This window comes from Chrysemys picta, chromosome 11 (assembly GCF_011386835.1).
Source record: "Chrysemys picta bellii isolate R12L10 chromosome 11, ASM1138683v2, whole genome shotgun sequence".
Classification (NCBI taxonomy): Eukaryota; Metazoa; Chordata; order Testudines; family Emydidae; genus Chrysemys; species Chrysemys picta.
The window spans coordinates 50,962,140-50,979,406 of record NC_088801.1 but is presented as its reverse complement, the minus strand read 5'-3'; the positions used below and the strand labels follow the sequence as shown (position 1 = coordinate 50,979,406).

Genomic DNA, 17,267 nt, shown 5'->3' with positions numbered 1-17,267 from the left:
CATTAACCGAAAGGGCTACTTTTCCATGGTGCTGCAAGCACTGGTGGACCACAGGGGACGTTTTACCAACATCTACGTGGGATGGCCGGGCAAGGTTCATGACGCTCGTGTTTTCAGGAACTCTGGTCTGTTTAGACGACGGCAACAAGGTATTTACTTCCCGGACCACAAAATAACTGTTGGGGATGTGGAGATGCCTATAGTCATCCTCGGGGACCCAGCCTACCCGCTAATGCCCTGGCTCATGAAGCCCTATACTGGCGCCCTGGACACTGAAAAAGAACTCTTCAACTACCGGCTGAGCAAGTGCAGAATGGTGGTGGAGTGTGCTTTTGGCCGTCTCAAGGGGAGATGGAGAAGCTTACTGACTCGCTGTGATCTCAGCGAAACCAATATCCCCATTGTTATAGCAGCTTGCTGTGTGCTCCACAATCTCTGTGAGAGCAAGGGGGAGACCTTTATGGCGGGGTGGGAGGTTGAGGAAAATAGCCTGGCTGCTGATTACTCACAGCCAGACAGCCGGGCGATTAGAAGAAACCAGCGGGAAGTGCTGTGCATCCGGGAGGCTTTGAAAGCAAAGTTCCTGAGTGAGCAGGGTAACCTGTGACTTTAAAGTTTGTGTACTGAGAAGCTAAACCTGCCCCCGTTTCTTTACCCAGTTAATGTTGACTATCCTCTCCAGTTACATACCCCCTTCACCCCCTTCCAACACACGTTTCGAAATAAAAATAGTTCTACTTTGTTAAAGCACACCGTTTTCTTTAATACTGTTTTCGCGGGAATTTTTTAAAACTGGGACGCAGACTGTGGTGCGGAGCGGGTGTAGTGTAGTGACGCGAATGCAGCTTCTAAACTCAAGGATTGACAGGCTCTGCTGCGGTGGGATGGTTGTTTCAACGGAGCCTGTCACCCCTCCTGATCGGGACTGTGTGTATGGGGGGTCTATGTGACTTTGTGGCAGGGGGAGGACGGTTACAGATCCCCTGCTGTGTGGCTCTGTGATCCTGCCTAAGGACCGCCGCTTAAGATCTGTAACTGCCCTCCCCCGCCACAAAGTCACAGAGCAACCCACCCCCCACCACATAACATGAAAACAACCTCCCAGACTAACCAGGGTAACTAGTCACTGCATCACTGCACTGTGTATGTGCCCTGCTGCTGTGCCTGCCCCCGACTATGTACCCTGCCAAAGGTGACTGTCCTGTCCAATTACCAACCCCCTTTCCCCTCCTCCTCCAAAAGAGCATGATTGAAACAGTAGTTAACAGAAACGTATTTTTTATTATCAACTACACATCGCACTGGGAGGTGAAACTTGGACGGGGGCTTGTGTCAGGCGGGAAGGAAAGAACTTTTCAAATTTTGGGAAATGAGAGCCTTCTGCTACTAGAGCTCTCTGCAGGGGTGGAGTGAGAGTTAGCAGGGACTCTGCCGCCTCTCCTTCTTTGCACTTTGGGTGAGGTGGGTATGGGACTTGGTGGCGGGGGAGGGCGGTTAGAGATGGACTGCAGCGGGGCTCTGTCCTCCTGCCTCCGTTCCTGCAGAACATCCACAAGGCGCCGGAGCGTGTCCGTTTGCTCCCTCAGTAGTCCAAGCAGCGTTTGAGTCGCCTGCTGGTCTTCCTGCCGCCACCTCTCCTCCCGATCCATGTTTGCTTGGTGCATTCGGGTCAAGTTCTCCCGCCACTGGGTCTGCTGTGCTGCCTGGGCTTGGGAACAGGCCATAAGCTCAGAGAACATGTCCTCCCGTGTCCTCTTCTTCCTACGCCTAATCCGCGCTAGCCTCTGGGAGTGTGATGCCAGGCTAGGTTGTGAGACAGTCGCAGATGGGGCTGTGGAAATGGGAAAAAGGGAGTGAATTCCTCAGAAAGATAAATGTAGTTGTGAACAAAGAACATAGTCTTTCTCTGTGAACAAGACCATGCACAGCACCTATCACATGCGCACTCAGCACAAGGTCGAATTCTCGGCCTTCGCATTCAGTGCCTGGGGTCTTGCACAGCACATTTGAGAAGCGGGGCAGGACAACGGAATTTCTGTTGCAGGCAGACATGGTAAGCCGTACACTTGTGGCAGTTTAAAACTTTTATATTACCACTGGCCTCATTTCACATTTAAAGCAATGTCAGTTCCTGCTGCCAGCAATCCGGCAAGCGGGAACTCTGCCCCTGTCCCACCCCCTCGCGGCTGTCCCCGGGAACGATCCCTTTCGGCTGCCCCTCTCCCGCCTCCACCGCGTGGCTACAAACCAGCGGTTACAGTTCTGTAAAGGAACGGGAAAGCAGTCCCAACACTAACATTCCCCTACCTAATTCAAAGCAGGTCACCCTGATGAGGATCTCTGAGAGCGAGAGAGAGAGAATGCTCCGGGAAAGCCTCCAAAGACCAGGGCCCTATGCCGCCCTGCTGTGCAGAGCAATGATTCCCGAGTACTTGATAGTCTCGTGGCGCGGCAACGTGTCGTACTTCGGAGGACCCAATAAGGCCGCTCTCCCCAGGAACCTCATGCAACGGCTTTCAAATTACCTCCAGGAGAGCTTCATCGAGATGTCCCAGGAGGATTACTGCTCTATCCCTGGACATATAGACCGCATTTTACTGTAGCTGCAGTAGCAGGGAATAAACAGTAGAGCAGCTTGTGCAGGACAATCACGGAAAACTGGACATTGCTAGATTTTTTTTCAAAACTTGCACTGCCCATGACTAAACTGTTAAGCGCCTAGGGCACACTAATCATGAACAACCCATTCTTTTAATTGTTAATATTCCTGTTTTGTTAAAAATAAATGTTTAGATGTTTACAACACTTACTGGCTGATCCTTCCCCAGATTCTGTGTCCGGGGTAACGGCTGGGGACGCTTCGTAGGGGATCTCTGTAAGGGTGATGAAGAGATCCTGGCTGTCGGGGAAATCAGCGTTGTGAGCGCTGCCGACTGCCTCGCCCTCCTCATCTCCTTCCTCATCTTCCCCGTCCCCTAACATGTCTGAGGAACCGGCCGTGGACACTATCCCATCCTCAGAGTCCACGGTCACTGGTGGGGTAGTGGTGGCGGCCGCACCGAGGATGGAATGCAGTGCCTCGTAGAAACGGGATGTCTGGGGATGGGATCCGGAGCGTCCGTTTGCCTCTTTGGTCTTCTGGTAGCCTTGTCTCAGCTCCTTGATTTTCACGCGGCACTGCGTTGCATCCCGGCTGTATCCTCTCTCTGACATGTCTTTAGAGATCTTCTCATAGATCTTTGCATTCCTTCTTTTGGATCGCAGCTCGGAAAGCACGGACTCATCGCCCCACACAGCGATGAGATCCAAGACTTCCCGATCAGTCCATGCTGGGGCCCTCTTTCTATTCACAGACTGCACGGCCATCACTGCTGGAGAGCTCTGCATCGTTGCCAGTGCTGCTGTGCTCGCCACGATGTCCAGACAGGAAATGAGATTCAAACTGGCCAGACAGGAAAAGGAATTCAAATTCAAATTTTCTGTCCAGAGCGTCAACAGAGTGGTGCACTGTGGGATAGCTCCCGGAGCTATTAGCGTCGATTTCCATCCACACCTAGCCTAATTCGACATGGCCATGTCGAATTTAGCGCTACTCCCCTCGTTGGGGAGGAGTACAGAAGTCGAATTAAAGAGACCTCTATGTCGAACTAAATAGCATCGCAGTGTGGACGGGTGCAGGGTTAATTCGATGTAACGGCGCTAACTTCGACATAAACACCTAGTGTAGACCAGGCCTTAGTGTGTGTAGATGCAGTCTGCTAGACAAGAAACTCACACACTGTGTATTCTCTCTTGGAGGACTTACTTTTGTTCTTTTACTACAAAAGAAAAGGTAATATAAAAAGTGTATCTATGTATGGTTGCTCTTTGTGTATGGAAAAAACATAACATACTAAGGGGAATTTAGGAAGGCAGAATGTAATCTCCTGAGTTGGTATTTGGTCAGAACACCAGGGTTAACACTCCTACACTCGCACAAAGAGTCATGGAAACTTTTCAGTTGAAAAGGAGCTTGATTTTATGTCTTATCTACCCCCCAATCCAATTACCACAATAATGTATTGTAAGTGATATTGGAATGATTTTAGCACTTCTCTGAGAGGTTGTTTTGTCATTAGGAACTTGTCATTGTGATTTATAGAAAGCAGGGAAATATGGAGTGGCAGCTTTCACACAGGCAAGTGCATATCCTACATTCAAATATACAAAACTTCAGAGGTGTCTAATCGTGATGTATAAGAGGTAAGGATTGCTAGGCAAATGAACATGAATTTGAGAGAGAGACACTACCTACATTACGATAGTTTGACACTGGAGTAATGATAATCCATTTCTGAAACTGGAATTAAAAGGCAATGTAGGGCAAGATTTTCAAAAGTGACTAGTAATTTTGGGTACCTCATTTTTGGGTGTCTGAGTTGATACCCCTTAAAGTGGCTTGATTCTCAGTGGGTGGATGCTCAGTTCTTGCTGAAAAATCAGTCCCCTTTAAGAGGGTCTCAAGTTGGACACCCAAAAATGAGGTATCCCAAATTAGTAGGCACTTTTGCAAATCTTGACTATCTGTATTCAGAAAAAAACCTTGGAAATTAAATTGGTCTGGATTATTCAACTTCAGAGATCAATTGACATAAAATACAATATATTATTATAAAGCAATTCAAATCTAGCAATTAATCTTTCAGACATCTTGAAACTTCAGTTTATGCCTAAGGAACCAGTATTCCATTTTCCTATGAGATTTTTCTTGGTGTTAACTATGGGCCAGATTTTGAGAACCCTTACTCATGTGAGTAGTCCCATTGACTTCAGTGGGTCTATATGCATAAACAAGGACTGCAGCTGTCTTTGCTGTTTTGCCAGCCAGGGCAGAAAAAGTTTTTCATGCCCCCTTCCTCCCCCCCCGTGAGCAACCAGGAGTGGGGGGAAGGCTGGCCAATCAGCAGAGCAAAAATGGCCACCTGATCAGAGAAGTGCAACAAACAAACAAACAAACAGAGAAGTGCAGCAATATGGCACCCCATGGAAGCTGGCACCCAGGGCCACTGCCCTGCTCACCCACTCCTAAAACTGGCCCTGTGTAACAGCTACTCGCATGAATCAGTTTGCAGGAGCATGCTCTAACTGAGAATCTAAATCACAGTTTGTGTTCATTAGTTCTTTGGAAGGTCTGAAGGGGAGTGGACAAAATTAGTTTCAAAGAAACATCTGCCAGATTCATAAGAAACTTGCTGGCTGAGTTTGGAGTTGGCAGTAGACCCTCTGCAGTTTTGGTAGATTAGTTCACAGTTAATAAAAGCTAAACACTTTAATGAACAACTGCACTTATTTTGCTCATACCAGAATTGTGAAAATTAAGACACACTTCCCTGAATGTACTGAGAAATCAGTTTTATTTATAACTTGAAATCACATTTGGTATTTCCAAACATAGTGGAAGCTGCTGCCTTCTTGTAAATTACGGACATTTGCAAGGCTAGCAGGACAAGAGCTCAGTGAGAGCCTGGAAATCAGTGTCCCATTTGCTTTGCTAATGACTAATAATCATCAGGGTCCAAATTCTGCTATCCTTACTCATGCCAGTAATCTCATTGAAGTGTCTTTGGTGACTACTGCTTACAAGAGCAAAGGGATTAAGGTTTAGCGCCAAAAGAACTTTTTGGTTTCAATGTATGATTTCCATAAGGATCATAGAGAGCCCCATCCTGCAAGCCTCATGCAGGCAGAACTCCGACTGCTTTCAACAGAATATATGGGCAACTATGGATCCCCGTTTTAGAACATAGTGCTGTATTCTACAGTAATTGTCCCAGACCCTGCAGTAATACTATTTGAAGCTGTAGCATTTTGGATCTTTGTTGCAGAATACACTGGAGTGGGGGGTTTGTTTGTTGCAGATTCAGGTGAGGTATCCACAGTTAAACTCTAAAGAAACAAGATCCATTTCCAGGTTAATATCACTCATACTAGTAAAGAGAAACACAGAGGAAGATAAATACCAGATATGTAGACTGCAGCATTTCTCAGTAGGTTGTTTTTCAATCTTTTTCACAAGGTGTCAACTGTTGTTTAACCTTACAGGGAAGCAGAAAAACAGGAATGAGTTAGGGCTGAGCTCTGGTTTAGATGCATTCATTTTCCTTAAATCACTCCGGTGTTCTGCCCTATGAAATCATTAATGAATATCCAGCAGCAAGGACAACACAGAACACTGCACATTAAAGTGATGGAAGATAATGTGGGAGTTGTAAATTTTGCAATAAAATTATACATTAAGAAGAGCCCCAGGAGAATCATTAGGAATTAAAATATAGCTGATTATGTGATAGAGATATTGAGCCTAATTGTAGGGCAACATCTCTATTTACGTAATATTTAGATTAAGGATGGACAAACCTGCTCGGATAAAAATCAGAACAGATTAGAATCTATGTTTCAAACTCAACCCTATTCCAAACCTTTTGTGCTTTCAGTTAGGTCCTGATCCAGAGACCAGGGCAGTCAATAGAAAGACACCTTCTGACTTGAATGGGCTGTGGTTCAAACCCTAACTAAATCTGTATCTGATATGAGGGTATTTTTACTTGAGTATGGAGATTCCTAAATATATTTAGCTACATTGTAAAACCTACTTTCCATATCCCCATGAGACCCACAAGTTTTCTGACACAAAGAAGAGCACTTTAAAAGAATCTTTTTTCATCGCCTGGGAGTGGTGGATTGAGAAGTTCTGACTCCTGGGTTTCAAGGAAATCCTTAAACAATGTTGTATTTTGTGCTAATAGATTGATAAAGAGATTACTGCAAAAAGGTAGGTGTTATAAGCAATGTTATCAGCCCCAAGACATATGAGGAACCACGCCATGTGATAGCTTTGTTTCTCTTCCCATTCTTCCTGCAACACTGAAACAACATAAAGTAATGCAAGGCTGTGTACAATTTTGCATTAACAGTACAGTACACTGAAGTTATTGGGTCTCTGTCTATGTGATGCTCCTTGCAGGATCAGGTCCTAATGATAAGAAACCACTGTTGTGAATAGCTGGTCTTCAGAGTGAAGAATCTAGAAGTTATTTATGAAATAAGCCTGAGGTTGGTATTGGGACCAATATTATATAAAATATTTATTAATGATTTAAAGGAGAAAAGTTGCAAAATCTGCAGATGACTTTATGGGTGCATCTACACTGCAGGGTTTTTTTTTTGAAAGCGCATAGCATGCATACACACATTGCCCCCCAGCATGGGTATAAGTAGCAAAGAAGATGGTGAGGCATGGATTAAAAATATATAAGCTAATTAATTTTATAAGCATTACCAACATTTTTTCATTCTGTAGGCTAAAATAAGGATAAAATAATGTAATGCTTCATGATACAGTATAAGCTGATCAGCTGTGGGGGTCAGGAAGGAATTTTTTAATCCCCTGGGCCTCCCTCTGCACGGATACATGCATGTAAAAATATTGAATTTCATAGTTGGCACTAACAGAAGTTTCCGTCTGCTTCTGTAGCATCAGCTATGGGCCGGTCTGGAGCCTGGATGCCAGACTCTATGTACATGTGTTCTGATCTACTATGCTCCAGTAGCTAATGTTTCTATTAAAAGGGCAAAAAAGCAAAGGAAACAGAAGGGGACAATCCTATATTGTGTCTTGTGGACTTGGGCTGGACCTACATACAGCTAATTCTTAAGTAAATGCAATGAAATATTTTAATAAATGACAGTTCTTTCTTTTCACATAAAAAGATTGGCACTTGTTGGCACTAAACAGAGTGATTACAAAATAACTGGATTCAAATCAGTGTTCTTTTGCAATCCAATTTTGAGGTTAAAGAGTTTCCTTGTTTCTTTTCTTTTTCTGTTACTGAAACATTTAATGTGCACTCTTTAGCAACAGAGATATTAAAAATGAAGCCTGGAGGAGTTTTAATCATTCACATGTCTCATGAATCCCTCACTTATTCATATTCAGAAATAAGATTCTATCATACTGTACACAATAGTTCAATTTTCAAATGAGCAGTGGGGTGCAGTTTCCTACTTAATTTCTGGTGTTTGGAATAGCTGTAAAGCTGGCTTGAAATGGCATTTGCCTTATCTCATGTATGGAAAGGTGATCTGGCAATAAAAGTGATTCACTGATATTTTATTCTATAATTCTTACATTTTTTCATCCAGACAGTAATTTTTTTGTTAATGAAATCATTGCTTACTCATCAGTCTGTATGGTAAATGAATGATTCCATGAGCCAGGTTCATCTTTAGTGTAACGCTATTGAAAATGGTTGAACTCAGTGGTTGAATTTAATGTTATATCAGGGTTGAATTTTGGTCTGTTGTATTAAAGTTATTTTATATTATATTTCATTTTTTAAAAATATTTTTCATATATTAAGCAGGCTTCTTATTTTTTGATATTGGAGTTACTGCTCTACATTATTAAGTTGTGAAATAAAACCTCATCCCAGAGAATTAAATGGAAAATTTAATCTAGCACTGCATCTCTTATGTAGAAATCTTCATTTCCTGTCCTAAACTATTGGGTAGTATTGATGTGCACTGTTGAACAGCTGCTACATTCCATCCCAGAATGTCTGCATTTTGCTTGTGGATGAAGTGATTCCTATATGCAAATAGAGTTAAATTCTGTCCTGGGGTACACCGCCCTGAAGGAGAGGAAGGTGATCAGGAACAGTCCACATGGATTCACCAAGGGCAAGTCATGCCTGACCAACCTGATTGCCTTCTATGATGAGATAACTGGCTCTGTGGATATGGGGAAAGCGGTGGACATGCTACATCTTGACTTTAGCTAAGCTTTTCATATGGTCTCCCACAGTATTCTTGCCAGCAAGTTAAAAAAGAATGGATTGGATGAATGGACTAAAAGGTGGATAGAAAGCTGGCTAGATTGTCAGGCTCAGCGGGTAGTGATCAATGGCACCATGTCTAGTTTGCATCCGGTATCAAGCGGAGTGCCCCAGGGGTCAGTCCTGGGGCCGGTTTTGTTCAACATCTTCATTAATTATCTGAATGATGGGATGGATTGCACCCTCAGCAAGTTCACAGATGAACTAAGCTGGGGGAACAGGTAGATACGCTCGAGGGTAGGGATAGAGTCCAGAGTGACCTGGATAAATTGGAGGATTGGGCTAAAAGAAATCTGATGGGGTTCAACAAGGACAAGTGCAGAGTCCTGCACTTAGGACGGAAGAATCCCATGCACTGCTACAGGCTGGGGACCAACTGGCTAAGTGGCAGTTCTGCAGAAAAGGACCTGGGGATTACAGTGGATGAGAAGCTGGATTTGAGTCAACACTGTGCCCTTGTTGCCAAGAAGGCTAATGACATATTGGGCTGCATTAGTAGGAGCACTGCCAGCAGATCGAGGGAAGTGATTATTCCCCTCTATTCGGCACTGGTGAGGCCACATCTGGAGTACTGCGTCCAGTTTTGGGCTCCCCACTACAGAAAGGATGTGGACAAATTGGAGCAAGTCCAGCAGAGGGCAACGAAAATGATTAGGGGGTTGGGGCACGTGACTTATGAGAAGAGGCTGAGGGAACTGGGCTTATTTAGTCTGCAGAAGAGAAGAGTGAGTGAGGCTTTGATAGCAGCCTTCAACTACCTGAAGGGGGCGTTCCAAAGAGGATCGAGCTAGGCTATTCTCAGTGGTGGCAGATGACAGAACAAGGAGCAATGGTCTCAAGTTGCAGTGGGGGAGGTCTAGAGTGGATATTAGGAAAAACTATTTCAGTAAGAGAGTGGTGAAGCACTGGAATGGGTTACCTAGGGAAGTGGTGGAATTCCATCCTTAGAGGTTTTTAAGGCCCGGCTTGACAAAGCCCTGGCTGGGATGATTTAATTGGTGTTGGTCCTGCTTTGAGCAGGGGATTGGACTAGATGACCTCCTGAGGTCTCTTCTAACCCTAATCTTCTATGATTCTATATCCATCCAATCACAAACCTCTACAAAAGGTACCCAAAGAAGCCTGTCTCCAAACAGCTCTTATGATACAGTTGAGGAAACACCCTGGTTCATAAAGCTAGATTTGGATCATTTGCTAAAATCTACAGAGCTGTTGCTGTACAATACTGTTTCATAGAGTCAAGTGGCACTACTGCCAATATGGGCTTGGTGAAGAGCCAGACTGCCTAACGCAATAGACTAGACAAAGAAGATAACTCGATCACCAGGTGGCATAATATTGCACTTTTCTTGACATTCTGGTTGTAAAGCATGATCTAACTTCCTGGGATTACTCTGGTCTGTTCCAATTGCATGGAGTTTGTTGGAAACTGTGTCAAGTATTTTTAATTTTCATAGGCAAAAAATGCTAGAAGATGCTTTCTCTTCCAAGTGTAAGTCATGAAATCAAGCAACAATTAATTGATCTGTGGTATAAGAGTAATCAAATTTCTGCTCAGTAAGATGATACTCCACCCTTACTCAGAGTAATAGGATATGTTTATTTCAGGCTGTACCACTCACAGCATTATGCTCAATGAAGTGCAGGACTCCCCCCCCCCCCATGTGGTATCTCTAATCATATATGGGAGGACATAGCCATGGACAAGTTTGTCATTAGAAGTTTTTTGTTATAAGGTTTATGATCTTCTATCAATGGCTTTGTTATGAATCAGTCTTCCTATGGGTGATTTTGACGAGTCAAAATATTTAGTCACATATTTTCTATTGATTTCCATTTACATAAAGCTGCAGTCTTCTTGAGCTAGTGCTTCTGTGTAACTTCAATATGCATATGCCTTGAGTTAATGGAATAAGAGGATAGCAGAGGTAAGTCATTCCAAGAATGTTTGGCTTTATGAGGTTGGTAATATAGCTGGTTAAAAATTTTCAACACAAAGTCTTTTTAATCTCCAAACCTGCATAAGGCAGTGGTCCTGTGGTCATATAATTAAAAACTATCATAATGCATATGAAGAAAGAGACTGAATTATGGTTGCACAGGCAACCTGAATTCTGACTTTTCCTAACTTTTGAGTGAGTGATTTTGCAACCTTAATAATGTTTGTTTAGCCCAGTGTTTTTGGATATAATATATAAATATTATAGATAGGTACATATGAAAAATTGGCGTATAGCATATAGTACATATTTATTAATTCTTATATTAATTCTTTTACCTATGGTATTATGTTCTCTTTAGTATCCTAGTAGCTGTGAAATTATTGCCAAGAATAACTTAGATTGAAAAATCTTTCTTAGTAAAAGTGGTCACATGGCAATCAGTATTAGCTGTAACACAATGTACTGTACATACTTTTAAGCCCAAATAATAAAAATTCTTGAAGGAGGCAACCAAAGTCCTTAAGACTGACTTCCATGCCCTGAGATCAGCATCATTAGGTGTTGGTAAAACAGGATCATCCTCTTTCCTCACTCTTTTGATGGAGTTGGAATTAGAACGGTAGTTTCTTAAAATGAAAATATACAACACTTCTATCAAAGTGTGTGTTTTAAGAGTCTTCCTTTCAGTGCCAGGCTCGCTACAGGAAAGGCTCCTTGTTTTCTGTTGTCCCATCTGGTTGAACAAACGAGGGTACCTACTGAATTTAAACACTATTTGGTGGTCTTTTCCTGAGCACAATTCCCTTGTGGTGGCTTTCACCTCAAGATAGGTGTGACGGCAAGAAAGAAGGATGTGGACTGTCTGCCTTCAATACTCTTTTCTATTCACTGAAGGAGAACACATCTTGATGGCTCTCTCTGCTGAGCCCATATACCTTCATACTATTTAAACCACTGGCAGAAGAGGGGGACAGCATGAATCTGCCTTTTTTGGACAGGACATATTCTGACACTGCATTGAGAGCTCCTCTAAAATCAGTCAGCCTCAGATCTAGTAATGCTGTATAATACAATGGTATGATATGATTATTCTCTTGCAGCTAATCTTACAATATAAAATGGTACCACAGCATTGCACCAAGATACTTCGTAACATTTCCAATATGTCCTGACCGAGAGCTTGAAATCCTGGAAAAAGAAGTAAAAGTGAGTGTCATGGGGTCCACTCACTGCAGGTGGTATCTCCTCTTGGTCGGTCTGGGAATCAGCTCTGTTCAGTTCTAATGTCCCCTTCCGCTTCTTGCTGTATGATCTCTCACAGCAACTCCATCATCTTCGAGCCTTGACCCTCCAGCCAGGTCACTCTACATATTTCTTCAATCTGGGGTATCAAAGTCTTTCCTCACTATCAGTCTCTGGCCATCTTCCCATTCACTGCCCCCATGCCATCCCCTCAGTGGTTGGCAGGGGAACACAGGCCCACCCTCTACTCCAGGTTTCAGCTCGGACCCTTTAATCAGCAGCCAATGTCTGTTCCCTCCTTGACTTTATTACCTTTCCCTGAGCCCTTTCCTTACCTTCTAGCTCTCCCCCCACCTCTGGGTTTGCCAGCCTCACAACTCCCTCTTCCCAGGGAGTAACTGTAAGCTGGTGGTTCTCAACCAGTGGTACATGTACCCCTGGGAATATGCAGAGGTATTCCAGGGAGTACATCAGTTCATCTAGATATTTGCCTAGTTTTACAACAAGCTACATAATAAGCATTAGCAAAGTCAATACAAACTAAAATTTCATACAATGATTTGTTTATACTGCTCTATATTCTATACACTGAAATGTAAGAACAATATTTATATTCCAATTGATTTATTTTATAATTATATGGTAAAAATGAGAAAACAAGCAATTTTTCAGTAATAGTGTGCTGTGACACTTTTGTATTTTTATGTCTGATTTTGTAAGCAAGAAGTTTTTAAGGGAGGTGAAACTCTGGCCACAATCGAGAAAATACTTGGGCAGTTTTTAACTTTAAGTATTTGAGTTATTTTGTTAAAGGCTATGTAAATTATACTATGGGAAAATTTTGTCTACATTTAATTAAAATACACATGGTATAGTTCCTTATAGTCCTTATATATTTCCCTGAGTCCTTCCCCAGCTGCTACTCCTGTTTTATTCAGTTTCTCCTGCTGCTCAGAAAGCAAAATGCATAACATAAAAACCTAAGAATGGCCATACTAGGTCAGACCAATGGTCCATCTAGCCCAGTATCCTGTCTTCCAACCGTGGCCAGTGCCAGGTGTTTCAGAGGGAATAAACAGAACAGGTAATCAAGTGATCTATCCCCTGTTGCACATTCTGGCAAACAGAGGCTAGGGACACTTCAGAGCATGGTTTTGCATCCCTGCCATCCTGACTAAAAGCCAATGATGGACCTATCCTCCATGAATTTATCTAGTTCTTTTTTGAACCCTGTTATAGTCTTGGCCTTCACAACATCTCCTAGCAAAGAGTTCCACAGGTTCACTGTGTGTTGTGTGAAGAAATACTTCCTTTTGTTTATTTTAAACCTGCTGCCTATTAATTTCATTTGGTGACCTCTAGTTCTTGTGTTATAAGGAGTAATAACACTTCCTATTTACTTTCTCCACACCAGTCATGATTTTATAGACATCTGTCATATCCCCCCTTAGTTGTCTCTTTTCCAAGCTGAAAAGTCCCAGTCTTACTAAGCTCTCCTCATATGGAAGCTTTTCCATACCCCTAATCATTTTTGTTGCCCTTTTCTGTACCCTTTCCAATTCCAATATATCTTTTTTGAGATGGGGCGACCAGATCTGCATACAGTATTCAAGATGTGGGCGTACCATAGATTTATAGAGAGGCAATATGATATTTGCTCTTATTATCTATCCCTTTCTTAATGATCCCCAACATTCTGTTTGCTTTTTTGACTGCTGCTGCACACTGAGTGGATGTTTTCAGAGAACTATCCACAATGACTCCAAGATCTCTTTCTTGAGTGGTAACAGCTAATTTAGACCGCACCATCTTATATATGTAGTTGAGATTATGGTTTCCATGTGCGTTACTTTACATGACCTCTTATTCCAGAGTTCCTGTTAGTGCTTATTATTCTGGCAGGAATGCTCCCACAGCTGCTTCCCCTCCATCCATCAAATGACCCTGGAGACCAAAGTACTGATTCTTCAAGAGGATCAGAATACTTTTGATTCCTACTCAGTGGAGTCAGGGGGAGCTGAGGGTGATGAGCTCAGCCCCTACCCAGGTGATTGGTAGCCAAGAGACTTGAAGAGTCATATACTCCACAGAAATGGTTTAGCTTTGTGGGGTGGCAGTGCCATATGCTATTGCTTTACAATTTCAAGAACAAAGGTTTTTAAAAGTCACTTTAAAATGTTGCTGCTTCATACTTTCATTTTGTTCTTATGTGTCACATTGCTATATCCCATTCCATCTATCACATGCAGAATCTGAACACTCAGCCAATCTCAGCCAATTATAGCCCACTGACAGGACAGAAAAGCAGGCACAGGCTACTAACATGACTGCGAGTGGGTGGAGGAGCAGACATTGCCACTGGCTTCCAAGTTGAAAAACGGTTACTCACCTTCTTGTAACTGTTGTTCTTAGAGATATTTTGCCATATCCATTCCAATTAGGTGTGTGTGCCGTGTGCACAATCGTCAGAATGTTTTTCCCTTAGCAGCACCCATCGAGTCGGCTGTGGAGCCCCCTGGAGAGGCACCTCCATGGCGGTGAATATAGGTACCTACCAACCTGCTGCCTCCCCCAGTTCCTTCTTGCTGGCTACTCTGACAGAGGGGAAGGAGGGTGGGTTTGGAATGGATATGAGCTATACATCTCAAAGAACAACACTTACGAGAAGGTGAGTAACCGTTTTTTCTTCTTTGAGTGTTTGCTCATATTGATCCCAATTAGGTGACTCCCAAGCCCTACCCCGGAGGTGGGGTTGGAATTATGGAATCGCTGAGTGAAGCACTGCTCTGCCGAATGCTGCATCATCTCGGGCATGCTGGGTGATGGCATAATGATAGGTGAACGTATGAACCAAGGACCACGTTGTCGCCCTTCAGATCTCTTGAATAGGGACCTGGGCCAGGAACGCCATCGATGAGGCCTGCACCCTTGTGGAATGCGTCATTAGTGCTGGGGCTGGAACCTTGGCTAACTCATAACGTATCTAGATGCAAGACGTGAGCCACAATGAGATCCTCTGTGATGAGACCGGGAGTCCTTTCATCTGGTCTGCCACCACTACGAACAGCTGGTTCGACTTCCGAAATAGCTTTGTGCGCTCGACAAACATCCAGTGCGTAGAGCCTCTGGTCTAGGCTATTGTGAGGATTAGGATAGAATACTGGTAGAAAAATGTCCTGTGTGGTGTGGAATTGGGACACCAATTTGGAAGAAAGGCCGGGTGAGGTCTGAGTTTGACCTTGTCCTTAAAGAAAACTGTGTGTGTGTGTGGGGGGGGGGGGCAGAGGTGAGGGCCTTTAACTCAGACACTGTCCTTGCTGAGCTAATGGTGACCAGGAAATCTACCTTCCATGGTAGGCAGAGGAGCGAACAAGTCGCCAGTGGTTCAAATGGGGGCCCCATTAGTCTGGAGAGGACCAGGTTAAGGTCCCATGCCGGAACCAGTTGTCTAACTTGCGGGTACAGATTTTCCAGACCATTAAGGAAACGGCCGACCATGGGGTTGGCAAAGGAATGCCTGGCTGCTCCTGGGTGGAAGGCCGAAATGGCTTCCAGGTGCACATTGATGGATGATGGTGCTAGACCCTGCTGTTTCAGGTGCTCCAGGATGAGCGGTATGGGCGCCTGTAGTGGGGGTGTGCGGCCCTGAGTACACCAGAATGTAAACCTCTTCCACTTAGCCAGGTGGGTAGTCCTAGTGGAGGGTTTTCTGCTACCAAGTAAGATCTCCCTCACTGGCTCTAAGCACATGAGCTCTATTGGGTTTAGCCATGAAGCTTCCAGGCTGTGAGATGGAGAGACTGGAGGTTGGGGTGGTGAAGGCAACCATGGTCTTGGGTGATCAAGTCCAGGAACAGGGCCAAGGTGATCGGGGCATCCACTGACAGCTCCAGGAGCGAGGTGTATCAGTGTTGGCGAGGCCACACTGGTACCACCAGTATAGCGGCCGCCTTGTCTCTGCAAATCTTGAGCAGGACCTAGTGTACGAGTGGGAACGGTGGGAATGCATACAGCAGACGTCCCATCCAGGGGAGGAGGAACATGTCCGCAAGTGAGCCCGCGTTGCGCTTCTAAAAAGAGCAGAATTACAGGTACTTTCTGTTGCCTCGTGTGGTGAACAGATCGACCTGGGGAGCTCCCCACCTCTGGAAAATGTTGTGTATGATGTCCGGGTGGATAGACAATTCATGGTTGTGGAAGGATCTGCTGAGGCAGTCCACTAGCTCATTCTGGGCATCTGGGAGGTAGGACGCTTCCAGGTGAATGGAATGGCTAGGCAGAACTCCCACAACAGAAGGGCTTCCCAGCACAGGGGAGAGGAATGGGCTCCACCCTGCTTGCTGATGTAAAACACCGCAGTTGTATTGTCTGTCATAAACGCCACGCACTGGCCTTGCAGCTGGGTCTGGAAGGTTTGGCACGCTAGTCGGACCACCCTCAACTCTTTGATGTTGATATGAAGCGAGGGCCCGTCCTTAGACTAGAGCCCTATATCTGAACATCTCCCAGGTGCGCGCCCCATCCCAGCATTGACATGTCTGTTACCGGGGACAGAGAGGCAGGGCCACCTCCAGGCACCAGCTGACCAAGCACGTGCTTGGGGTGGCACCTTAGAAGGGGCGGCCAATGTTGGAGTGGCATGGGGCACTTGCGGTGTTGTTTTTTGTTGTTGTTCAGCAGAGGGTTCTTTTTTGTTTTTTGTTTTGTTTCGGCTGGGCAGCGCGGGGGGTGTTTTGGCGGCGCGACACTCGGGGGTGAGGGGCGGGGGATTCGCTCCGGGGGTTTGGCCATCCCGGCAAGGCGCGGCACTTGGGGGTTTGGGTGGCCTGGCGAGGCGCTCGGGGGAGGGGCGGGGGTTTGGGCGGCCCGGCGCTCCAGGTGGCGGGGGTTTGGGCAGCCCGGCGCTGCGCTCGGGTGGGGGCTGGGGTTTGGGCGGCGCAGCGCTCGGCGGGGGCAGGGGTTTGGGCGGCGCCGCGCTCGGGGGGGGGGCAGGGGTTTGGCTGGGCCAGCGCAGTGCTCGTGGGGGCGGGGGGCGGGAGGTTTGGCCGGCGTGGCGCTCGTGGGGGGGGGGGTTGCCGGCACGGCGCTCGGGGCCGGAGCCGGTGTTTGGCCGGCACGGCGCTCCTGGGGTTTGGGCGGCCTGTTGAGGCGCTCGGTGGGGGGGAGGGGGTTTCGGCAGCCTGGAGCTCGGGGGGGGGGGGGGTTGAGC

General features: G+C 45.3%; 1 protein-coding gene across 7 annotated transcripts in view; it reads right to left on the bottom strand.

Annotated features, from left to right (window-relative positions):
* Positions 1-1,261: 1,261 nt before the first annotated feature.
* The window catches only part of LOC122172386 (uncharacterized), a 38,152-nt gene continuing 22,146 nt past the window's right edge, over positions 1,262-17,267 (bottom strand). For 5 of the 7 annotated variants that reach the window (XM_065560844.1, XM_065560843.1, XM_065560842.1 and 2 more), the window contains 3 exons: positions 6,000-6,074; positions 2,811-3,442; positions 1,262-1,831 (listed from right to left, as the gene is read on the bottom strand). In XM_065560844.1, coding sequence (XP_065416916.1) covers positions 1,356-1,831; positions 2,811-3,387 — 1,053 coding nt within the window. In that variant the 5' untranslated portion in view covers positions 3,388-3,442; positions 6,000-6,074 and the 3' untranslated portion in view covers positions 1,262-1,355. The other 2 variants (XR_010591334.1, XR_010591335.1) reach the window with 2 other exon arrangements.